Below are 25741 nucleotides of genomic sequence, written 5' to 3'. Positions count from 1 at the left end.
TAATCATTTACCCAGATCAAAGTCTGCTTGTGCTGCGTTAAGGGCCACAGTGCACAGAAACTTCGGGGGAGAAACCACAGGTCTAACGGGAGGCAGCAGGCATTGCAGGGTTAATGGTAACACACATCACGGGTCTGAGTTTTCCCGACTGGGGACTGGTTTGGTTTTTAAAGATAGCATAATCTGTACTTATGAAATGTGGTGGTTTGAGTTAATGCTACAAAAAAGTGCCTTGCTTTCTGGTTGATGGGCTTTCCTAGCAGTTAGCCAAGGTTGTGTTCCTCACTACAATAAGACAAGTCCAGCTCCTACGAGACATGGGGAACAGAGAGAAGGAAACAACTTTTATTCTCTGTAATGAAAAACAGGAAAACACGTTGAAATGTACTGTTGAAATGTTAAGTCAGTGTGTATGTCCCAATCAGCGGGAAAAATTAGGGAAACTGGGAAGGAGCATGTAGTTGGAGAAAGTGCCTTCCCAACAGCTCTGATAACTAGTCAGACCTGAAAACTAGTCCCAGACTAGTCCTGTCATAACTGTTCTAGTCAAGAATACTGAGTCCCCAACCAGAGAGATTCAAAAGTGGTATCCAGCCTGTCAACAACATGCACAAAGTCTGTGCCCTGGACAGAAGGGAGGAAGGAGAAAGGAAAGATTATGCAGGGCTGTTTGAAGGCATTTTTGAACCATGCATTCTCTTTAAAAAAAAAAAATCACTCAATATATGTCAAATATGGGACTTTTAAAAAAAGTATCTTTTTTTATTGGATAGAGACATCCAGAAATTGAGAGGGTAGGGGGAGATAGAAAGGCAGAGAGACACCTGCAGCCCTGCTTCACCACTCAGAAAGTTTTCTCCTCCCTCCAAGTAGACCTGCTTGGCAGGTAACTACATATACGCTTAGGAGGGTACTGGGCTGATTTAATTTAGGTAGAATCAGTATCCAGGTGAAAGCCCTGAACTGGAGAACAGTGACCTAAGGAGGTGTCTAGGGGCCAGGTGGTGGGTAACTGGGTAACTGCAAACACTATAGCATGAAAGGACCCAGGTTCAAGCGTCTGGTCCCCACCTGTAGGGGGGAAGGCTTCATGAGTGATGAAACAGAGCTTCAGGTCTCTCTCTCTCTCTCTCTCTCTCTCTCTCTCTCTGTTTCCCCCTCCCTTTCTCAATTTCTCTCTGCTTCTATCCAAGAATAAAAAAATTTAAAGAAATCAGAAGATTTGAACTGAAAAAAGGAAGTGTATAATGGAAAGATGTCTCAAGGTCAGTCCTGGGGAAATACAGGGTTTTGGTTTTTTATTTTGTTTTTGTTTTTTGCCTCCAGAGTTATCGCTGGGGCTCAGTGCCTGCATGACGAATCCACTGCTCCTGGAAGCCATCTTTTTTTTCTTATATTTATTTATTTGTCTTCCCTTTTGTTGCCCTTGTTTTTTATTGTTGTAGTTATTATTGTTGTGTGTTATTGATGTCATCATTGTTAGATTGAACAGAGAGAAATGGAGAGAAGAGGGGAAGACAGAGAAGGAGAGAGAAAGACACCTGCAGACCTGCTTCACCACTTGTGAAGTGACTCCCCTGCAGGTGGGGATCCAGGGGGCTTGAACTGGAATCCTTATGCTGGTCCTTGCGTTTTGCACCACGTGTGCTTAACCTTCTGCGCTACGGCCTGACTCCCTGGAGGCCATTTTTTTTTCCATTGTTGTTGATGCTGCTGCTGTAGACAGAAATCTGAGAGAGGAGGGGGAAGACGGGGAGAGAAAGACAGACACCTGCAGACCTGCTTCACCGCCTGTGAAGCGACACCCCCACCCCGCAGGTGGGGAGCCAGGGGCCTCAAACGGGGATCCCTGCACAGGTCCTTGCACTTTGCACCATGCACGCTTAACCTGGTGTGCTACTGTCTGGCCCCCCGGAAACACAGTTTTAACATTGGGAGGACCACAAGACGTTACTAAGAGGGGAGAGGTATGGGACTGAGGATGAGTATGGAGTGAGCCCAAGCAAGAGAATGAACTTACCGTCTTTGACACCCCACCCCATCCTTTGGGGACCCCCATCCTGGGGCTCCGCTCTGTTTCATGAGCATGGCTGAGGCATAGGGGAGGTCGGGCTCCCTGGTTCTGCCAAGGTCCTAATCTGCACTAAAGTCACTCACTCGCTCACAGAAACTTGACATTTTCATTTAAAACTGACTCAGGATGGAAATCCTAAACTGCCGTGACCGTCTCTGGCCTGGGCCTGTGGAAACGGCTGGTGTGCGCTCCTGCCAGAAGAGAGCCCGCCATCACTCCCCATTCCCAGGAAGAGCACATGGGGCAGGGCTTTCTGGGGCCTCCCCTGCCCCCAGCAGGTCTGACCCCAGAAAGGGGGCAACGTATCCTCAGAAGCAGAACCCCTCTGCCAAGGCTGGCTCCCCATCCTGCCTGGCTGGCCTGAGCCCAGAGGATATTGCCTCTGATAACAAAGCTAGTGCACTGTTTGCAAATGCAGGTACACAAGCCCGTCAGATGTGCACGGGCCCTGCGTCCAGGAGCCTCCCTGGCCTGCTACCTGGAGCTGGAACCTAAGAGTCTCTCCTGCTTGTGTAATGGGAATCCACCTCCAGAATGCCAGAACCACCCTGGAAACAGATAACTCTGTTTTTGTTGAGTTTTCTTTTTTATTATTTATTCTGTATTAGTGATTAAATAATGAGTAACAAGACTGTAAGATCACAGAGGTACAATTCCATACAGTTCCCACCACCAGAGTTCCATGTCCCATCCTCTCCTGTTCTTTATGGAAACGTCCCTATTCTTTATCCCTCTGGGAGTATGAACCAAAATTCTTTGTGAGGTGCAGAAGGGGGAAGGTCTGGCTTCTATAACTGCTTCTCCACTGGACATGGATGTTGGCAGGTGGATCCATACCCCCAGCCTGTTTCTGTCTTTCCTTAGTGGGGTAGGGCTCTAGAGAGGTGGGGCTCCAAGACACATGGGTGAGTTCATCTGCCCAGAGGAAGTCAAGATGGCATCATGGCAGCATCTACAGATTGTTGGCTGCTAGAAAGCAGGGCAAACTGCTTAGTCAACAGGAACTCAAAGGTATATATAGGGAGTCGGGCGGTAGCGCAGCGGATTAAGCACACGTGGCGCAAAGTGTAAGGACCAGTGTAAGGATCCCGGTTCGAACCTCTGGCTCCCCACCTGCAGGGGAGTCACTTCACAGGTGGTGAAGCAGGTCTGCAGGTGTCTTATCTTTCTCTCCCTCCCACTGTCTTCCCCTCCTCTCTCCATTTCTCTCTGTCCTATCCAACAATGACAACATCAATAACAACAGTAATAACCACAACAACAGTAAAAAGACAACAAGGACAACAAAAGGGAAAATAAAATTTTTTTTTAAAAAAAAGGTATATATAGAGCAGATGAAACTAGGAGGCTTTGTGTGGGGAAAAAGCAAGGAAGTCTATTTTTAGGTGTGTTGCAAGAGACGCATGACATTAGTAATTTTGCCTGAGCCTGATAGCTAACATGCAGGTGGACTAAAAGTATTGTCTGGGAAGATGGTGTATTTGTTATTTATTGGCCAGAGACAGAAATTGAGAGAGGGAAGAACAAGACACCCGCAGTCCTGCTTCACCACACATGAAGCTTTCACCCTGCATGTGAGGGCTGGGGGCTTGAACCCAGGTCCGTGCACATTGTGACATGTGCACCACCAGTGCCCAGCCCTGAGGTAACTGCTTATGTCACGATCCCCTTGACCTTGAGAGCGTCCTCTTAGACACATCCTAGGGTCTTGGCGGCCTGTTGCTGGGAGGAGGGAGCTAGAGGTGTTAGAGCAGAGTGTTCGGGGTCACAGCTCGAGGCTCAGCGCCAGCTCTGCCCCTTGCTCACTCACGTGACCCTGGGCTTGTTGTGTCAGCACTGGGCCTCCTTTTCCACCAATAAAATGCTTCAGTATTTATTCTCATATGCTTGTTCCAAAGATACGCTATGGCTTATAGAAATGCCAATTGGGTACCTAATAAAAATGTGTTTATTGTTATCATCAAGCTAGGTTTATCTTAGCCGTGCCTCTGGGTACTTTGAAAAGACTGTCTGCTTCATTTTGGTTTCCTCTTCCCACATACCTCCATCTGTAATGAGAGGTTTGGATGATACTGAACATCTTCTGGAGATTCTGAGTTTGACCCATGACAATCCATGGACTCCCTCTACCTCTACCTCTACCTCTACCTCTACCTCTACCTCTACCGCTACCGCTACCTCTACCTCTACCTCTACCTCTACCTCTCCTCTCCTCTCCTCTCCTCTCTAAAAATAGAAGAAAAAAATGTGGAGGAGGTGACTCAGTGCTAACACACATGCATGGAACCCTGTGTTGGGTCTCAAGCTTTGTGTACAATCTATGTATCCAAACAACCCTTGAATGTTGCATTCCCATTTCAGATCCCAGCTTCTGCTCTCTACCAGGGGGAAGGCTGTGTAGAAACAGAGAGGAAGAACACAGTCGTCCCTCCTCTGCCCAGGACTTAAGCACAGTACCCTAGCACAAAGAATCCTGTCAGGCCGGAAAGGTCATTTCTCGGAGTGAAGCAAAAGCCTTCTAGCACTTCTGCTGGTTTCCCAGGGCTTCACACTCATCTGCCTCAGCAGAGCAAAACAGGCGCCTTGGATCAGTGTCTCACTTGTGAGAAAGAGACGAAGCTAGTCGCCTAGTGGCTCAGAGACTTCCACTAGGGAGTGAGTGGGTTCTGACCTGTGACGCCTGAATCATGCAGAGAGGACGGAGCCCACCTGTGGGAGCCACCGGATGCCCAGTCACTGGGCAGTGGCTCAGTCACTGGCCCAACTGGACCTACTCTTCCACCTTGGACTCTCTGTCCCCCAGGACGCCTCTAGATGCCTCAGGGGAAGCAAGGCTCAATGCATATGAAGCATTGTGTCCTTACCTCAGTGCCCTCTTTGGGATTCTCACTCTATTAAGAATGACAGCTGAGCCTGTCTGGGGCCAGAAAGGCAGGAAGGGAACAAAACACTCTGCCTCTCTTGGGCAGTTGTGCAAGTCCCTTAGTCAGGACTAGACCCGAGGCTGCTAACTTGGCCTCTCGGCACTTGGCTGCTGTATCTATCAGGCCTCCTGCTGCTTTGATCAAAGTGAAAATGCAGGTAGGAGTTATTTCAAAGAAGGGGAAATGAACTGAAGACAGCAGGAATGGCTTCCTTTTAGGCCAGGGAGACATGACTCCAGCTTGAGCATCTGTGGGGTCACTCTGGTCACGTTACCAGGGCTTCCATGCAGCCTGACAGCCCTGGGCTGCCTTTCTCTTTTTCTTTTTTATTTTTATTTATAAAAAAGGAACACTGACCAAAACCAAAGGATAAGAGGGGTACAACTCCACACAATTCCCACCACCAGAACTCCGTATCCCATCCCCTCCCCTGATAGCTTTCCTATTCTTTGTCCCTCTGGGAATATGGACCCAGGGTCATTATGGGATGCAGAAGGTGGATGGTCTGGCTTTTGTAATTGCTTCCCCGCTGAACATGAGCACTGGCAGGTCGATCCATACCCCCAGCCTGTCTCTCTCTTTCCCTAGTGAGGCAGGGCTCTGGGGAAGTGGAGCTCCAGGACACATTGCTAGGGTTGTCTGCCCAGAGAGGTTCGGTTGGCATCATGGTAGTATCTGGAACCTGGTAACTGAAAAAAGAGTTAACATATAAAGCCAAATAAATTGTTGACTAATCATGGACCTAAAGCCTGGAATATTAAAGATGAAAATTTGGGGTCTCTGTTTTGAAGATGACTTAGGCCTATTTTAGTTATATTCCAAAGTGCTCATGACTATACTAGTGTTTGTTGTTGTTGTTGTTGTTATTGTTTTTGAGCCTAACATTTGATATGCAGGTGGATTCAAGTTATTGTCTGGGGAGATGATGTCATGGCTGGAAAAAGTCTAGGAAGCTGGATCAGGGAAGAGAGTAGCTCCCAAATATGGGAAAGGTGTATAAATTGTTAACTGTCAACCCCATCAATTTAATCTGGGGCCCATATTCAGCTTAGGAGCCTATGTGACCTCTGCATCCCTGTAGATCTGAGCTCACATTTTGTAGTCATGAGTAGGAATGTTCCAAGATGCCCCAATTTCAGGACCCATCTTCCTCAGGTAGAAGATAGAGTGTGTTGTCCAGCCTCCCTTCAGAGAATGGGACAGTCTCTACCATTGTTGATCCATGTTGAGGACAAGGTCCTATGGGGCCCACAAAGGGGTTTATTGTGTTGTTACTCATAGAGATGACCGGTAACAATGGAGAAAGGGATTTGTTCGAGGTCTAGGCCCATCATGTCTGTTTGGGAATCTCAGGACTCCCCGACTAGGGCTCCAGCTGATGGGGTGGCCTGATAGTGACTAAAGAACCATCATTAATGTATGCCAGTCTCTTGCCCTTATTCAACTTTTGCAGTCCTTGCTTTGATAAGGTTAGCTTTGGAGTAACTGAAGAAAGTGTAATAGGAAGAAGGTGAGGAGGGTATCTAAGTCTAAGTAGACACTATTTCATTGGGCACTTTAAAGTGTCTTTTTTGGTCTTTCTACTTGCTTGCTGCATATACTAACTCACTGCAGCCTATTGTGTACTTTTGCTGTCAGGTATATATTTTGTCCTAACTTATGGATACATGTGAACATATGCTCTATCTCATGGGACCTGGTCTACAACTAGGTTTTGGGACTTTGTTAGGAAGTGAACCACCTGAAATGGAATTAGAAAATCCTATGAGAAAGGAAAGGTCTCAGCTGAGTAATGAGGCTGAAGGGTTGACATTCCACGCCTGACATCTCTGGACACAGTCTGAAGTGAAGCATGCTGAGGTGGCACTCGTTGCGTTGATTAGATTGGGATCAGCAGATGCAATATCATTTGGTATGAATAGAGAGAAGCATGCAGGAAGGTGAGCCCCACCCTAGAGGTTCCAGGACTGGGGGAAATATGAGCTTTATAGAGGAAGCAGGAGGTTCCTACTGTCTTAGTGTTTAAGAAGGGACTAGATAATTATTGCTATAATCAAATTATTTAGAATCGTATTAACTTTGAAAATATCATTGTTAGGATTTGCTATATCATACATCACATCACCATAGTTTATGTCCTTTGACTTTATTTATATACAGCCATGTCTTATAGAGTAATGCCACCGGTCGTTTCTGTTCTCCCTGCTCTAAGGTTTTGTTTATTTTTTTTCTAAAGCCATTGACATACCAACATAGCTGGGAAGGAAGGCTGGTAGCATAGCAACCAGCTAGGGCTACCCTTTCTTGCAGTGCTAACCAAGCAAGGCTCACACAGCCCAGGAAGGCAGTAGTAGGAGCTTATAGGCACTGAACTAAGGCTTTTGACTTTTAAACACGCACACACACACACACACACTGTTGAATGCTTACACATTTTGAGCTTGACTTACATTCAGATCAACTTATTGGGGAAAACTGTATTAGCTCATGTGGCTTTTTTTTCCCCCTCCGAACTGGGCAGCCCTTCCACTGTGGGGAAGGATCTAGCCCAATTTTGCTCCCTCCCTCTGTCACGTAGTCTGGGACGAGGCAGCCCCTGTGTCTGCACCATCACCACCAGCATAGGAGTGTTCACTGAATGCCAGGCACTCTGTCTGTTTTGTCTTCTGGTCCCTGCCACCAGTCCAAGCACAGAGAGATGAATACTGTGGTCCATGCCAGCAACAGTTGACAGATGAATGAAGGGACCAAGATTCTGGTGGAGGCGGATCCAAGTTAGTTTGTGTGTGTGTGTGTGTGTGTGTGTGTGTGTGTGTGTGTGTATGAGTTGTTGTTGTAATTTGATTTTTTTATGCAGGATGGGGAAATAAACTCAGAGTCTCATTCATGTGCTGTACTGCTACGCTGTATAATTGGGGTCAGCCCAATTCTTAGTCTATATTTTTAGAGACAGGAAGAGACCTAAGTGCCAACCCACCATCCATGGAGTTCCCTTGGTGCTGTCCATGGTGCTGCCAAGTGATGCTGGCGTGAGAGTGAATGGCCTTGTGCATAGGGTATCCACTTATCTACAGAACTGCCACCCAGACCTCCATCTGTGTCTGTCCCTGTAACTGAGGAGTGAACTTGAGTGATGTCACAACTCGTTCTGCCATACATAATAGAAAAGGTTTGTGATCAGCCCTTTCTCTCTGAGCCTCAAGCCCAGAAGCATCAATTCCATTCTGCTCTGGCCTACATTGTACCATGAAGCAGACTGCCCCAAGTCTACCTGAAGAAAGAAAGTTCAATTTGGTTAGCTACTTATACCAAATTTGACTCCATGTTGAGTGTTACATACTTGAAGGAACTCGTAAAATTTAGTTTATCTATAAGGCTAACAAAAGAATGAATGAATGAATGAACTATGAAAAAGTCCTATAGTCATACTGGACTGAGTAGAGAGAAGTAAATCAGACTTAGATTCTGTTCCAGTTTTAGTGATATGGCCGGTACATTGCAGACTAGCTTAAGGAGTACAGCAGCAATGATTTAATATGTATACATACTGCTAAGAGACTATCACAAAAGGGGCCACAAAAAAGGCACACCTGGTTGAGCGCACACATTACAGTGCACAAGGACCCAGGTTTGAGCCCCCGGCCTCCACCTGCAGGGGGAAAGCTTTGTAACTGGTGAAGCAGGGCTGCAGGTGTCTCTTTGTCTCTCTTCCTCTATCTCTTCCTTTCCTCTTGATTTCTAACTGTCTCTATCCAATAAATAAAGATAAGTTAAAATTTTTTAAAAGGGATTATCACAAAAAAGCCACCTCTCAGATATGAATCTTTATCTTTCTTCCCCTCTCTCCCAGCACTCCCCCCCCCCCCCCCCCCGCCGTAAGGACTTTTGAGATCTACTGTCTTTGTGGTTTTGAAACATGTGAGAGTGTTGTCACTCAGTCACCACTGCTGTGCACTGCGTCCCCAGGGACAATCTCTGGACTCTCACCCCATCTCCTCACCCCCATGTCCTGCCTCTGGCAACCACCAGTTTGTCCTGTTCCTATGAGCTTGTTGTTGTTCATTTCAAATGCCTAATGTGAGTGACATCTGACTGTCTGACTTATTTCCTGTACCATATTGCCATCAGTACTCACCCTTATTGTTGCAGATAGCAGGATTTCCTATATGTACATATAAATGTGTCACACACACACACACACACACCTGTTGAGTAGCATGCCGGCTCTCCCCTGCTTAACGATGTGGTCTATTTACATAATCACTGTTTTACCTGAGAACTGCCCTGCTTACAGGGCATTCGTTTAATCCCCATTGGTTTACACTCTCTTTTGGCTCCACCCTCTCTTCATCACATCCTGTTTTTACAACCTACCACTTCCTTCCTGGAGAGTATAAATGCAGATGAATAAAGCCAGCATGGCATTGCATTGCATTGCATTGCATCCCAGCTCAGCCATGAGTCCCTGGTCGGTTCTCTCCTGCCTGCAAAGCTAGCCTGGCATCTAGCGTCTGAACAGGGACCGGCACACACCATCACCACAACCACCAGACAGAGTTTTGAGTGTGGCTTTTCTTTTTCTTCATATTTGAAGTTGTTGACATGTCGTCAGGAATGATGTTATCAGTTATCAGTCATATCAAAAACTGCCGGGATAGCCTGAGGGTACTTCTTCCCAAGCTAGTGCTCTCTGGCTTGGAGAGAACTCAACTGGAGCCGATCTAGCCTGCTGCGTGGGAGAGGGATCAGGAACTCGTGCCGCACTAACTTCCGCAGGAGATACACTCTGGAACTCTCAGAGCCGGAAAGCAATTTCCAAGTGTCTTTAATCAGAAGAGCAGCTGTTTTTATACTCTCCAAGTAGGGTGGAAACAGGATGTGATATAGAGAGGGTGGAGAGAAAAGTGACTGGTGAAAATCAGAGTGTGACAAGGAGGGGGCGGAACAGGCGAGAATCCTATCACTGAACCACCAATGCCCTGGAGGGAGTGCTTTATGTAAATGTAAAAGTGATTTATGTAAATAGACGAAAGCTTTGAATGGGATCAGTAAATCCCTATATAGGCATATGGTTAAGCAGAAGCCAGGGAGAGGTGGCATACTACCCAACATCTCCCCCTTTCTTTTTAACTATTTGCCATAGTATCAGGAGTGCGGGGCACTTTGTGAGGCAGGGAGACTGATAAGAGGCACACCTTTTTTGGGGTTCTACTGTCCCTCCTTGCTCAACCTCTCCGTGGAGAGAGAGACTAACAGGATTGACACACCCCTCAGGCTCAAGCCCTTCCAAGCTCAACCATATTCTCACAATTCCCCAACATCTTCCTCTTACTTGATGGCCATATATAACTGGGTCAATGTCTGTAAAAGGCTTCATCTCTGTCAGGGGAATAGCAGTGTAGGGGTGAACAGAAACCTGTTGGGAAGAAAGCAGAATGATAGTGTGTAAGTGTCTTCAAAAAAAACTAGCACAAGACAGAGAGGGATAAGTAAGAGTAGCAAGAGACAGAGTGAGCCTGATGGGTGGAGGAGTGGGGGCCTGATAAGCCGAGGGGCTAGAGGGGTGATCTGGCATTGCAAAATCCCGAGTCAGCTGGCGGAAAGTTGTATGAACTGCTACAGTCATTCTTCAAGAAGTCCAGCAGTATAAAAGGAGTGTCCAGCAAGTTCTATAGAAGCATCAGTCCAATGTCAACGGCCAGGAAATAAATGCCACACATCTATCTTGATGGAGGAGGACGGCCACTGGAACTTTTCTTCTCTGTAGAGAGTGACCTGGAACCGCCAAAACATGGTGGGCGAAACAGAAGCAGGAAGAGCAGACACCGATGGTTGAGAGAAAGGCAGTAGGAAAGTCTTGTCCTTTGGAGTCTGTGAATCAGGTTCTCCAGATCGTGTCAGGTCACATCATGGGTTTCGGGGGATGGCTGTAATTGTGGGTTATGTCAGAGGTCAGGGGTCCAAGATGGATTTCTGGGGATTCTATATGAGCAGTTGCTTCTTTATGCGAAGGCTTGTCATACCTGTAGTCAATTACTTATGAAAAAACTTTGTAACAAATTAGAAGTTTACTACAATTGATAACTCAATGATTATAATTGGTTTAGGTATCTTTATAATTTCGTGTAAAGGTCATCTTATGTGACCTCATGTAGCAGTCTTTATATAGCAAAATTTTCATACCGAATTTAAGTCACATATATTGATTCTTAACTATTTTTACATTGGGTTTTTAAGCAAACTCAGGTTACTAGAGTTAACACATTTTAGTGACATTTTTTTTTTTGGTACATTTACAATATCGGATTGATGCCAAATTTGTTGTGGATTAATTTCCACAAGATGGCTTACAGGACATTTTTGGGGGCCCTCCAAAAATGTCCTGTATAGAGGATTTGTATTTTAACTTAGGAGATGATGAATTGTCACATTGAATATTTAGAGTTTTACCTTAAACACTCAGTTACTTAAATGAATTGATTTTACCTCTTCTTGTAAAAATGTAGCTTCAAAGTTACAATTTAACTGTTAAGTTAATGTTTACCAAACTTGAAACACGCATATTAAACATATAGTTTATAACACACAGGAGGAGAAAAACTTGTAAATAAGACATATCATTTCAAATGTGAATTTAGATCTACTGTCATAGTTGAACCATCTTTACTCACACAGTTTAAGACTAAACATTTCATATTGATATCAAGACTTAAAAAAGAAATCAAAAGGGGGAATGAACAATTTTTGGACTGTTTCTGGACGTCTCCAGAAACCATGGCTGCGTCCAGCCATTTTATATAAAGTCAGTTAACTTTCAGAGTACTCTGAGCACAATGGGTCATACAAAAATTTTGGTCACTCAACTCACTCAAATTTTTTTTCCACTCACTCACTCACAAAACACAACTGGCCAGCCATAGCATAAGACATTCATTCGGGGGGGGGGGGGGGAGTTCTGTGAATCAGATTTTTTTTTTGATTCTGCCATGCTATATTATGGATCCTGGGGTGCATCCTGTAGCCAGTCCTCTTGCAGCCAGTCTTCTTGCAGTGTTTCTTGTTCTTCAGGGATATCAGTGCCATCATGTGGGTATTGCCGGACATGGCGGGCAGGAACCCAAACAGGCTTGGAGTAATTTTGTGGAAAAATACATGCGAAACCCCTCCCCATAGTCAACAGGGGGTCAGATCCTTTCCAAATTTTATCAAGTGGGTCTTTCCATTTGACTTTAATAGCTGGGAGGGTGGGTGGTGTTTGCCAATGAAGAATTATAGGAGGTTGGTCTGAGTTTTTGTAAATATTAAAGAGATTTAATGTAGTTAAGGCTTTTGCCAGCTGGATATTAGGGGGGTACATTTCCCCTTTTTCTTTATTTAACTGAGCCTTAAGAGTTTGATGGGCCCTCTCAACAATGCCTTGTCCCTGTGGATTATACGGAATGCCTGTAGTATGAGTAATGTTCCAGAGGGAACAAAAATCTTTAAATTGTTTGCTGGTGAAAGCAGGTCCATTATCCGTTTTAAGTTGAAGATGTAAGCCCATTACAGCAAAACAGGAGAGCATATGACTTATAAGCTTTTTTGAGTTTTCTCCAGTCTGAGCTGTAGCCCACATAAACTTAGAAAAGGTATCAATTGAGACGAACACATATTTTTGTTTGCCAAAGTTAGGTATGTGGGTAACATCAATTTGCCAAAGAGCGTTGGCTTTTAAACCTCGAGGATTAACCCCCAGAGTCTGAATAGCAGGTGTTTTGATTAGACCTGCACAGGAGGAACATGTAGCAAGAATACATTTTAACTGTGGCAGAGGAATATCAGGAAATCGAGCTCGAAGACCTTTAAGATTAACATGGGTTAGGGAATGAAAGTCAGCAGGATTAGAGACAGAGGCTAGGAGAATTCCTGTGGAGGCAAGGTGGTCGGCTGCAGCATTCCCTTCAGACAGGGGACCAGGAAGAGGGCTGTGGGAACGTAGGTGCTAAACATACAGTGGATGGGTTCGAGAACAGAGCATAGAGGCAATTTGAATTAAAAGAGGAGAAAGTGGGTTGTCATCAATTTTTACATAAGATCGAGCAAGCCATGGAAGTAAGTTAACAGTATACACACTGTCAGAAAAAAGGTTGAAGGATTCTGGTACAGCTTTTAATGCAAGGAAAACAGCATAAAGTTCTTTGTACTGAGGGGAATTATCAGGAAGTTCAGTAAAGAGAGGTTTGGGGTATTGCTGGTCTGGATAATATATAAGGGCAGCAGCTCCCTTTTTTCCACCATCAGTGAACACTGTAGGAGCAGAGGGGATGGGATCTCGAGAGAAAAGTTTAGGTACTAGTAGAGGCAACAGAGGTAAAGAAGCTATCAAATTATTAGAGGGAAAATGATTATCTAATTGTCCTGGAAAACCCATTAAACTTATGGCAAAATGAGAATGGTGGCGTATGAGCCATTCTGTATCTGTGAGAGAAAAGGGAACAATGATTGAATCTGGTTCCCTTCCTAAGATGTGAACCGATCTGTTTCTTCCTTGGCAAACCATAAATGCTAAGGCATCAATCTCGGTAAGGAGTCTTGGAGTTCCGCCTACTGGCGTATGAAGCCATTCGAGAACGCCATGTTTCTGCCAAAATGCCCCCACTACCGTGGGGGTGGAGTTAAAGATTAGAAGATTTACTGGAGAGGAGTGGCAGAACCGAACGAGGTGCATGTCCTGGAGAGCCTGGTTAACTTTTTCCAGTGCCAAGGAGGCTTCGGGGGTTAACATACGCTTTGAGGAGGGCTGTTTGTTTCCTTTTAACAGATCGAACAGTGGTTGCAGGCAGCTCGTAGGCAGATAAAGATACTGCCTAAGCCAATTCAAATTTCCAATAAAACTTTGTAAAGAAGCAAGAGTGAGATTAGAAGGAAAAGTAACACAAGGTTTTAAAGGACGAATCTGCATTAGGGAAATCTCTGAGCCTAAGAAAGATATTGGAGGGATTAGCTGTATCTTCTCAGGAGCTACATTAAGTCCACTTCTCTTTAAGGCAGGGATTAGAAAATCACGTAGGGTGGAGAGATCTGTATCTAATTCTCCCCATATTAACACATCATCCATATAATGAAAAACCTTAAGGCCCTTACGAATATATGGAAAAAGGGCAGATTTAACAGCCTCTTGACAAATAGTAGGACTATTAGCCATGCCCTGGGGCAGTACCACCCATTCAAATCTATCGGCAGCGCTGGCATTATTAATAGAAGGAACAGAGAAAGCAAAATGTTTACAATCTTGTGGGTGTAAGGGAATAGAGAAAAAACAATCCTGTATATCAATAGCTATGATTGGAATTCCTGTGGGAATTGCGGAAGCAAGAGGCAAACCCCTTTGGGGGGAGCCCCAAACCTGCATGGTTTTATTAACTGCACGAAGATCTTGGAGGAGGCGCCATTTTCCTGAGCGCTTTTTAATCACAAAGAGTGGAGTATTCCATGGGCTCTTAGAATGACGAATGTGTCCCAAAGATAACTGCTCTTGGATGAGTTCTTTTAAAATTTTTAGCTTCTCCCTAGGCAAAGGCCACTGTTCCACCCAGACAGGCTCATTAGAAAGCCAATCTAAGCGGGGAGTTCTGTTACGAACAGTGGCAGTTAGTATTGGGGGTGCTGGTTGGGTCTAGCAGTCTCACAGGAGTGAGTGTGGTGTCCTGCAGAGGTGTCTGAGGATATCACTACATCTAAAGATTCCAGCAAGTCTCTTCCCAATAAATTGGTGCTTATATCAGCTATTAAAGGTTGAAAGCGTCCGATAGTCCCTTCTGGATCTTCCCACACAAGGGAATCTCGTGTGCGGAATGCCTGAGTCAATCCTCCAACACCATGTAAGCGTGGTCCTGGGAGGAGTTCCCAACTCTGGGGAACCTCTGCTTGTCTTAATATTGTCTTATCTGCTCCCGTGTCAATCAAACACTTAAAAGGAATATTACCAATCTTTACTGTCATAGTTGGGTGACCCCTTTCTAAAACAGGGGTGGTCCATAAAATCTCAGGCTCCGAATTCGAGCTGTTCTCTTGCTCCAGCCGGTTATTTCTATGCTGGAAGTTCCCACATACCGCGGGTTCCTCCTTCTGCTCACCCTCTGTTATTGTTACTTGGCGTGGTGGGTGTAGCGATGGATTGGGTCCCAAGCTGGGCTTCTGTTTGTGGAAGAAGGGCACAGCACCAAGCGGGCGACCTGCTTCATTCCCTCTTGGGGGCGGGGCTAAGGGAAGCCCCACACCTAGTTTAAATCCCTGTTTACATTTGGCAGAGGCATGCCGTTCCTATAGAACCTTGACCAACAATCTCTCCTCCAGTGAAATCCTTTCTGGCATCTGGGACAAGGCATTCATGGTCTCTGGTTCCCTGTCTGGAGGCGGGGTTGCCCTGACTGGAGGCGGGGTCGCGGTCTATTTTCTGGACATTGGTTACGCCAAGGCCCTTGGCGACCGCACTGAAAGCAAGCCCCTTTTTGCTTATGTAAGGTAGCTGCATAGGCCTGTAACATAGGTCCTTGAAAAGAGCTTGATCTGAGATCCTGTGTAGCTAGAATCCAGGTATCTGGGTGTTCGTTTTTAAGAGTGATACAGGCCTGTCGAAAATGTGGAAGCATTCCATCCCAGACTGTGGATCGCAGGAGGAGAAAACGAGCATCAGGATTATAAATCTTCCTTTCCAAACTCGACTGGACCCTGGCAATGAATTTAGCGAGGGATTCATCAGGTTCTTGTTGAAGGGAGAGAATGGGGGCTGAGGCCGCTCCCGTGGGTGATGTTAATTGCTCCCATGCTTTTAATGCACACAGGCGTACCTGATCAAAATACCCCGGTGGAAACTTGGCTTCCGCCTGTTGAATCCCTGTTTCTAATTGGCCTGTTCCAAACAATGCATCAAAATTCCTCTCTGGCTGATTTTGAATATTTTTCCGCGATTGTTGTAAACATTCATCGCGAAAGAATGCCTCCCGTTGCAGGAAGAGGGGGCCTGGGAGCGTAGCATGAGTTACATCTCTCCAATCTTGGGGGGTATTAAGGTTCTGAAGCAGGCCTTGTAAAATAGACCTGGTCCATGGGGCATGAACACCGTCATCCTTGATCGCCTGGCGTAGTTCCTTCAGGTCTGTGGCGGAATATGGATACCAGGCCTGAGGTTTTTGTCTATTGGGGGCAACATTGACCGGAAATGTGTGGACTTGCTCTGATAAGTGTGTAGCTGTAGGAGGAGTCACCAAAGTGTAAGCTTCTGGACAAGTGGCCGAAGAAGTGGCTGTGGAGTCCAAAGGAGAATTCGGACACGTGTCTGCCAAAATAGGGGCCTCAGGGCAAGATGCCAAAATAGGGGCCTCAGGGCAAGATGCAGAGGAATTAGGGTGGGTCAAGATCACGACAGGCCTTTGCTTCTTCTTGTTTTTAAGGTGCTGGTTAAGTTCTATGATCACTTCCTTTATCTCTTGGACCTCAGCCTCTAGGTCCTTAAGCCTTTTGAGAGGTTGCCCTATAAATCCCTTAAAAGCTGCTATGATGATCAACAGGATATAAGGTGAAGCCCCGAGAAAAATGTCCCAGATATATAAAAATTGTATACTGGAAAAAGAATGCAGAATTTGGAAAAGATTTTTCATGGTGGAGAGATCTCAGGAAAACAATAAGAAAGAAAAAAATCACAGTGCCTTAACACAATATTGCAGATACCCAAAAGGTGTGTACTTATCTAAGATGTCTTCTTGTAAATCTGCTGCTTACGTGTCCCTGTTCGGGTGCCAGATGCTGGGATAGCCTGAGGGTACTTCTTCCTGAGCTACTGCTCTCTGGCTTGGAGAGAACTCAACTGGAGCCGATCTAGGCTGCTGCGTGGGAGAGGGATCAGGAACTCGTGCCACACTAACTTCCGCAGGAGATACACTCTGGAACTCTCAGAGCCGGAAAGCAATTTCCAAGTGTCTTTAATCAGAAGAGCAGCTGTTTTTATACTCTCCAAGTAGGGTGGAAACAGGATGTGATATAGAGAGGGTGGAGAGAAAAGTGGCTGGTGAAAATCAGAGTGTGACAAGGAGAGGGGGCGGAACAGGCGAGAATCCTACCACTAAACCACCAATGTCCTGGAGGGAGTGCTTTATGTAAATGTAAAAGTGATTTATGTAAATAGACCAAAGCTTTGAATGGGATCAGTAAATCCCTATATAGGCATATGGTTAAGCAGAAGCCAGGGGGAGGTGGCATACTACCCAACAAAAAACAAAAATTTGGGGAGTCGGGCTTAGTGCAGCAGGTTAACCGCACGTGGCGCAAAGCACCGAGGACCAGGGTTAGGATCCCGGTTCGAGTCCCCGGCTCCCCACCTGCAGGGGAGTCGCTTCACAGGCGGTGAAGTGGGTCTGTAGGTGTCTCTCTTTCTCTCCCCTCTCTACCTTCCCCTCCTCTCTCCATTCCTCTCTGTCCTGTCCAACAGTGACATCAATAACAACAACAATAATAACTGCAACAATAAAACAACAAAGGCAAAAAAAGGGAGTAAATAAATAAGTATTAAAATATATATATTAAAAAACAATAGTTGGGGGAGGTTGGGCAGTGGTGTAGCTATTATTATCATGTGCAGGGACCCAGGTTCAAGCCCCTAGACCCCACCTGCAAGGGACAAGCTTCAGAGGCAGTGAGGCAGGTCTGCAGGTATCTCTCTTTCTCTCCCTGTGTACTCTCCCAACCCCCAGTTCCTCTCTGTCCTATAATAGAAAGGGGAAAGAAAAAAAAAAAAGTAAAAAGTAATCATGATTGCGTTTGCTCCTTTCACACCAAGTTTTCACCTCGCGTTTTGTGTTTTCATTACTTGGTTGAGTTCGCTGTTAATTGTAAACAGCAGTGAAAGATACTGACTGGGGATACTTTCTCTGGATTTGTAACCCAGACTTATGACTATCTAATTGCTTGGGTTTAAGCAAGCTAATCTCTTGAAGCCTCAGTTTCCTTTTCTGTGAAGCAGGTATAAAATGCCATCCTCAGAGTACGTTGAGATTGGTGAGCACAGAGCTTAGCACAGCACCTGCACCACAATCCTCAGCTCTCATTAGTTCATTATTACCCCTCGCTGCTCATTTTCACCCGGCCACATTCTGACAGAATACCCTCAACCATCATGTTTCAGTGTTCGGCTCTCTCCCCCTCTCTCTACCTCTCTCCCTTCCCCCCTTCCTTGCTTGTCCTTCTTTCCTGTCACCTGTCCTCCCCACCCTCCTCCACTACCTCCTCACACCCCATACTTTTCTCAGTTTCCTGCTTAGGGTTACAGGTGCAGGGGCTGCAGTGTGGATGTATTGCCTGTGTCTTCAAACCTGCTGGGAACAGGAAGTGTCTCGAGTCTGTGTTTATCAAGACATTCAAATAACCATATGCTTTACTGGCAAGCCGACATTTTCATAAAGAGCTCTTCAGTGACTGTGCCCTGCAGAACCTAATAAAATAAGATATTTTAGCCCACCATCATGTAGCGATTTAGCCAAATACAGCCCACTCTAAATGACTACTGGCCTGGAGAACTGCGAACTAACATCTGGTGAGCAGAGCGGAAGTCAAGAGCCCTCGCAGCTCTGTCTTGAACACTGGTGTCGCCATGCGTTGGCGTCCCAGTCCCAGTCCTTCCCTTGGGCAGAGCGTGCTGTCTGTCTGCTTGGGGCTGACTTGTCTCTTGACAGCTGAAGGCAGAATCCCTATAGTCTGCGTTAATTTTTCCTGTTCAACTGCAAGAGACCTCCACACAAAAGCTAAGGGATGGGATTGCCCCCCAAGCTGAAGCCCATCAGACCGGACTTCTCACTGGAAACATGCCAAGTTGTAATCACCCCAAGTTCTCCACAGAAAGAAAACATCTTTCAGCGGTCAGGCAAAAAGCAATAGCAGACACCCTAGCTCCCTGCTGGCGGGCCCTGTCTGTCCTTGGGCTTTTCACAGCACTTCTCCACAGCGGTCGTGTGCCAGCACGCAGGGTGCAGAGCGCTTTCCTTAGTCCCCAGGATCCTGAGGCAGAAGAGCGCAGTAGAGCGAACCCAGCAGACAGGAGCCCGGGTGTGAGCGAGCAGATTCCTCACAGGTCCCTACTCCCTCCGCCACAGAGTGCTGGACCAGCACGTGCCTCAAATACAACCTAAAGCAGCCTTAGTGGGAACTCCTTAGTGAGGAGTGGCTTAGAGAGAACTGAAGTCAGTAGCCCTGATGGGGAAATAATTACCTGCAGGTGGCTGCTGGGAGATTCTGGAGAACTTGAGTTTTCCATGATTAGTCAGAACAGTCACCACAGTGGATGTGAGGATGCAGCAGTGTATAAGAGAGTGATTGCAGGGAAAAAAAGAACCAGGCAGCTGTTTTTCAGGAGGCAGAAAGAACTTCATACGCCGAGAGCTGTGGTGAAAGGAGTTCTGGGATTCAGATGCCCAGAGATGGTTGTAATAAGCAACAAGAGGTGAACAGGAAACATTAACTGAATGAGCTAGAAGGCTAAGGGCCTTTGCAGCATTCAAAACTAACATCCCTGCAGCCCAGGAGGTGACGCAGTGGATAAAGCATTGGATTTACAAATATCAAGTTCTGAGTTCAAGACCCTACCTTGCTCTGATTTGTTTTTTCTATCTCTGTCTCTGTGTCTCGCTGATTAGTCAACATTTCCGTTTCCGACTTGCCACTTCCAGGTCTACCATTTAAAAGGGTTGCTCTCTGATCAATACAGACATTGGCATTGCCCCTCTGCCACGAGTTCATGAGTCATCTCTCCCGTGTCGCTGAGTGAGTAGCAGCCCAGGCTGGCTCCGGCCGAGTTCACTCCAACCCAGAGAGCACACACCCGGGAAGAGGCACCCCCACGCCAGCCGGGCAGTGATAGTAGCAGACTGCCCGAGGGCTAGGGCCATGTGCGCCTCCTTTCTCAATGGTATCAGATACCATAGGCTCTGTTGAAACTTAGGGTGGTTTTTTGTTGTTATTTTTCTGTTTTGTTTTGCCAACAGGGCCAGCAGTAGCTGGGGTTTAGATCTCACATGATGACTCCACTGTTCCCAGCTGCCTTTTTTTTTTTTTTTCTCACAAGGAAGAGAGAAACAGGGAGGAAGGGAAGAAGAAAGGAAGAGAAAGAGACACTTGTACTGCTTCACGTCTTGTGAAGCTTCTTCCTTGCAGTTGTGTTTAATGGGCTTGAACCTGGGTCCTTGCCCGTTGTCACATGGGTGCTCTCAATGGATGTGCCACACCCTGGCTCCTTCTTGTTTATAGAATCATCAGTGTGTATCTTCCTGAGTATGACTTCGCTTCTGTTGCACTTTTGGTGGGGGAACATAGTCTTACGGCAGCTTAGAACCAGGCATGTGTTTGTATGTGATAATTGTACTTATAAATATCTACGTACATGTATAACATGAGCACGAGTGTGTATGTGAGAGAAAGAGAGGAGAGCTCAACATCCAGTAAGTGGCTTAGTGAGGTCTCAATGGAAACATTTCCATCCGGGTTCTTCTTTTCGCCTACAATATGATCAGAGCGCCTCCCAGAGACCTCACACCCTCTTCCGGCAGCCAGGTCTGTTCATGGACATGCCAGGCTCACTCAGCTCTGACCACACTCCTGCCATCTTTGAGAAGCCTAACTCTGTTTGCTTTCTCTCTGCGTACCTCACCCAGCACGCCCCAGATGCCTCCCAGTGGCTGTAGGGAGACTGATGTGTGTCACCCCCAAGGCTTGTCAAGGACACTTATCCATGTGCTCCTCTCCCCTCTCCCCAGTGTCACCCCAACCTCTGTGGCGAGAGTCCCTCAAGTGAACCCAGGCAACTTCTCCCACAGGGCGCTCTCCACCCACCAGGCTTCCTTCCACTGGCTACCTCTTACTCCCATGGCCCACCAAGGCTCAGCACCCCAAGCGTCCAGCCTGGAAGCAGCCTCAAGACCAGCTCACAGGGCCATTTTCAAAGCATCACAGGTTACTGGTCTCATATCTCCTCTTACTGGGAGCAGAAAATGTTTTTCTAATGACACGTTTCTGTCTTGTCTTCTAGCTTACCTTTTACTATGGTACGATCGATGCTTGGTGTCCAACAGAGTACTATGAAGACATAAAGAAAGATTTCCCAGAAGGAGATATCCGGCTCTGTGAGAAGAACATACCTCATGCTTTTGTCCTCTACTCGTACCAGTATATAGCTGACATAGTAGCTGACTGGGTAAAGAATAATCTGTCCAAGATATAAAAACAGGCACCACTGGCTGGGATATGGATCGACCTGCCGACGCCCATGTTCAGCGGGGAAGCAATTACAGCAGCCAGACCTTCCACCTTCTGCATCCCACAATGACCCTGGGTCCATACTCCCAGAGGGATAAAGAATAGAAAAGCGTGGTCCAGGAGGTGGCGCAGTGGATAAAGCACTGGACTCTCAAGCAGGAGGTCCTGAGTTCAATCCCCGGCAGCACATGTACCAGAGTGATGTCTGGTTCTTTCCTCCTATCTTTCTCATTAATAAAAATTAATTAATTAAATATTTAAGGAAAAAGAATAGGAAAGCTATCAAGGGAGGGAATGGGATACGGAATTCTGGTGGTGGGAATTGTACCCCTCTTATCCTATGGTCTTATCAATATTCCCATTTTATAAATAGAAATTATATATATTTTTTAAAAAGCAGGCACCAGGGTCTAAAAACTGACAGTGAGCAGTCAGGCAGTGCACTGCCTCCTCTGGTAGGTAGCATGCATAGCAGGTGAACATTGAACTTGAATGATACTCTAAAAAGGTTGGGGGGGACCTCGACTTAAAAAATAACCAGCTCTCCTGTAACTAATGTCAGCTTTACCTCAGTCAAAAAAAACCCAAAAGCACACAGATTTAAAAAAAAAAAATGCTACTGCCTCTCAGTACCCCATGCTTCAGACTGAAGTAAACACAACAGGCAGATGTTCCAGAAATTGGATGGCACATTTTCCAAGACTTAGGGATGACAGTGGCCTGAACAAGGTGTCTAATGTTTGCTCCAGTGGCATCATACAGTTCAGTGTGGTGGGCAGGATCCTTGCAGACGCACAGAAGTAAACTCAGTTGATCTGGTTTAATTGCACTGAATGAGAGGCTCACCAGAGAAATGGATGAAGCAGCTGCAAGCAGAAAAGTGAACGGGCCGACAGGTGACATGCCCAAGATCAAGTGGACGGCAACTCACATCCCAGGAGCAGGCAGTGATGAGAAGTGAGTCTTGGAGGTGGTGCCAGCCCGTCATTAAGGACAGAAACTGAAGATCAGGCCCAGTGAGCTTTGCAAAAGGTCTTGGCTGAAGCCGTCTCAGTCAGGCTGCAGGCCAAGGAGCCTGGAGCCCCATCCGTTTGCCATCTCCAGGTTTGGTCACCAACCACTGAGTTGGCACGAGACCAAGCAGGGCCAGCAGGAGGGGGGGAGAGACATAGCTGTCTCCATCCCTAAGACGTGTCCCTGAAGTTTGTGACTTCCTGTTGGGCCTGCAGGGGGCAGAGAACAAAGTCAGCCCACTGACCTGATGAGTACTCTGGGGGAGGCCCTTGAGCCAGCACGAAGGGACACGGCTGTCCCAGGCAGCTGAGATTTTTATACACCCCCCCCCCCGCCAAGAAAACTTCACTGATTATGATCTTGGTGCTATCGAAGGCAGAGTTCTCTGCTACATTATGATTCTTCTGAAAAATCTGCTAGTAAGTAAATCTTGAAGGAACCTCTCTCAGTCACTGAATAGAGAATTAGTGTTAGTTAACTAGCACATTAACTTTGTTGGTTGGAAAGAGGTCATTGCGTTAGTACACCAAAACAACCCCCTCAGTGATGTGGCCTCACCTTCCCTGGAAGCCTTAAGGCTCAGGAAGCAACAGCAAACTCTCTGCCCTGGATCAGCCATCCGGGTCACTGTCTTCCCCAGTCTCGGGACCTCCCACTGACTGCGGTGGCTGTGGCGACTGAAATGGTTCACACACATGGGGTTTTCTCCTCGAGGAGATCAGTGATGTCATTATCATTCCTTTAGCATCATGGGCCTGGCTTCTGTGACAGAGCCAAGAGTGTCTCGGGGGGAAACCAGGCTGTAGGCAGAGTCCTTTGGCCCCCACCCCACCCCAGAGGAGCTGGGAATGCCACCATGTCTGAGGCTGAGCTTCCTGGCTCCAAAGTGCCTTGGAGACAGGAAACGGGCAGGAGAGCCAGTGCTGGTGAATAGCACCTGTGGGCACAAAGAAACCATCAGCTTTCCCTTCAGCCTTGTTATCCTATCCCTCCATATTTCATACATCTGCTTGTGTGAACATGTATCTTGTTTTCGTTTTGATTTTTAAAAAATGAAAGGAAAAAAGTAAATCGATTAAAAGGTGCTGGCCCTTCTTTCCTGAGTGTCACCTGCCTGAGCGAGCGCCTGCTGCCGTGTCAGAATCAGGTCTCAGCAGCACTAAGCTTCCTTGCATGGCTGGCCGGGCCTCACACGCTGGTGTGGTGGGGAGGGGCACTGAGCAGCTCCCCAGAGACAGCATGGGGCAGAGCCTCTCTGTGCCAAAGGGAAGCAAACTCAATGTTCAGGATTTTCAGAAAGTCCTGAGAAACGATAAATGAAGGAAAGCTGTCACCCTGTCAGAGGACCCGGCTCTCAGAGAATCAAATCTCAGGGACTCTTCCTCCCCTAGGAACCAAATAGCGCAATTAGGAGTGTCAATGGCTATTAATTAGTTATTTACTTATTTATTTTGCCTCCACGGTTATCACTGGGGCTCAGTGAATCCACTGCTCCTGGAGGCTGTTTTTTTTCCCTTTTGTTGCCCTTGTTGGATAGGACAGAGAGAAATCAAGAGAGGAGGGAGAGAGAAAGATAAGACACCTGCAGACCTGCTTCACTGCTTGAGAAGTGAACCTCCTGCAGGTGGGGAGCCGGGAGCTTGAACCGGGATTTTTTTTTTTTTAATATTTATTTCCTTTTTGTTGTCCTTGTTTTATCATTGTTGTTGTTGATGTTGTCATTGTTAGATAGGACAGAAAGAAATGGAGAGAGAAGGAGAAGACAGAGCGGGAGAGAAAGACACCTGCAGACCTGCTTCACCGCCTGTGAAGTGACTTCCCTGCAGGTGGGGAGCCGGGGGATTCTTACACTGGTCCTTGCGCTTTGTGCCACATGCTCTTAACCCACTGTGCTACCACCTACCCCCCCCCTTTTTTAATTTGATAAGACAGAGAACTTGAGAGAGATGGGGAGAGTGGTCTAAAATAAAGCACTGGACTCTCAAGCATGAGGTCCTGAGTTCAATTCCCAGCAACACATGTTCCAGAGTGACATCTGGTTCTCTCTCCTCTTTCTCATGAATAAATAAAATCTTTTAAAAGAGAGAGAAATGGGAGTTGGGCAGTAGCACAGTGGGTTAAGTGCACATGGCGCAAAGCACAAGGACCGGCATAAGGATCCAGTTCGAGCCCCCAGCTCCCCACCTGCAGGGGAGTCGCTTCACAAGCGGTGAAGCAGGTCTGCAGGTGTCTGTCTTTCTCTCCCCCTCTCTGTCTTCCCCTCCTCCCTCCATTTCTCTCTATCCTATCCAACAATGATGGCAACAATAATAACTACAACAATAAGACAACAAGGGCAACGAAAGGGAATAAATAAATATTTTTATTAAAAAAAAAAAAAGGAGAGAGAACAAGAAACATCTGCTCCCCTGTTTCGCCACTCATGAATCTTCCCCCATAGCAGGTGGGGACTGGGGACTTGCTTGAACACCTTGAGCATGGTGACATGTGCGCTCTACCTGGTGTCCCACAACCTAGTCCTGATGCTCTTTTTTTTTTTTTTTTAAGATTGGTTTCTTTTGGCGTGTGCGGCACCTGGACCCTCGCGCACGCAAGTCCTGGACTTTCTCCAGGGTCCTGCACTTGCTCTTCTGTCTGTAGTGTTTCCCCGGCAGGACTGTGACACACGGGTCTGAGAGATCTGAGGACACCTCATTAGTCTTTTCTGGCACTGAGGAGGCAGCGGGGCTCAAGAAAGCAACGCATGACCCCTGGCGACCCACTCTTCTTCTCCCCTCCGGCTACCCATCACATCCGTTCTTCTCTGCACGGGAAGCCTCTGGAGCTGGGTGTGAACAACCTGCAAGTCTGTGCTTACTTACTGAGTGCTAACCAAGTGCCAACCGAGCCCGGCGGCACCACGAGTGGGAATCACAGCGACTACCCAGGGAACAGGGGGCCCAGTGCATTCCGGGGGCAGCAGAGCGTTTCCACAGGGCGTCGAATTCCTCAGACATTCTGGCAAAGGGGCTTGTGCTGACCCCTCCCCCAGCCCCACACCAAAGGGACTGGCCCCCTCACTGGGGGAAGTTGCTGGGGAAAATTCCTCTTCCCCAGGATGGGAATGTGACCCTGTGACTGGGCGTCCATTACAGCCAAGGGGTGTGGGTGCACCTGCAGGGCCTGTACCCCCCTCCACTCCCCAATCCCACCTCTGCAAATCTACCCCCCACACCCCTCCCCGTGGGCTGAGGCTCCAGACCTCTGCACCTCCTCGGACTGGCCGTGCCCAATGGTGCCATGCACCTGCAGGTGGTCAGGCAGACCGCTGCACATTGCCGACTCGTTGCTCCAGAGTGCTGCTCCTGCTGAGTGCAGGAGTGAAGGGCCCCTCAGGGACACAGGAGCCACCAGCCCCAACCCTCCAGCGAGCCAGCACGAGGCCACACGCTGCCCGGACCTGCTTGGAGAT

General features: G+C 47.0%; 1 protein-coding gene across 2 annotated transcripts in view; it reads left to right on the top strand.

Annotated features, from left to right (window-relative positions):
- Positions 1-22620, top strand: part of LDAH (lipid droplet associated hydrolase) — a 108927-nt gene extending 86307 nt beyond the window's left edge. For both annotated transcript variants that reach the window (XM_060186637.1, XM_060186638.1), the window contains exon 6: positions 21050-22620. In XM_060186637.1, the coding sequence (XP_060042620.1) occupies positions 21050-21241 (192 nt within the window). In that variant the 3' untranslated portion in view covers positions 21242-22620. The remainder of the gene's footprint in view (positions 1-21049) is intronic.
- The last annotated feature ends 3121 nt before the right edge of the window (positions 22621-25741 follow it).

Source organism: Erinaceus europaeus, chromosome 3, assembly GCF_950295315.1.
Source record: "Erinaceus europaeus chromosome 3, mEriEur2.1, whole genome shotgun sequence".
NCBI classification, from domain to species: Eukaryota; Metazoa; Chordata; class Mammalia; order Eulipotyphla; family Erinaceidae; genus Erinaceus; species Erinaceus europaeus.
The sequence above is the reverse complement of the archived record's forward strand: the minus strand, read 5'-3'. Positions and strand labels throughout refer to the sequence as shown.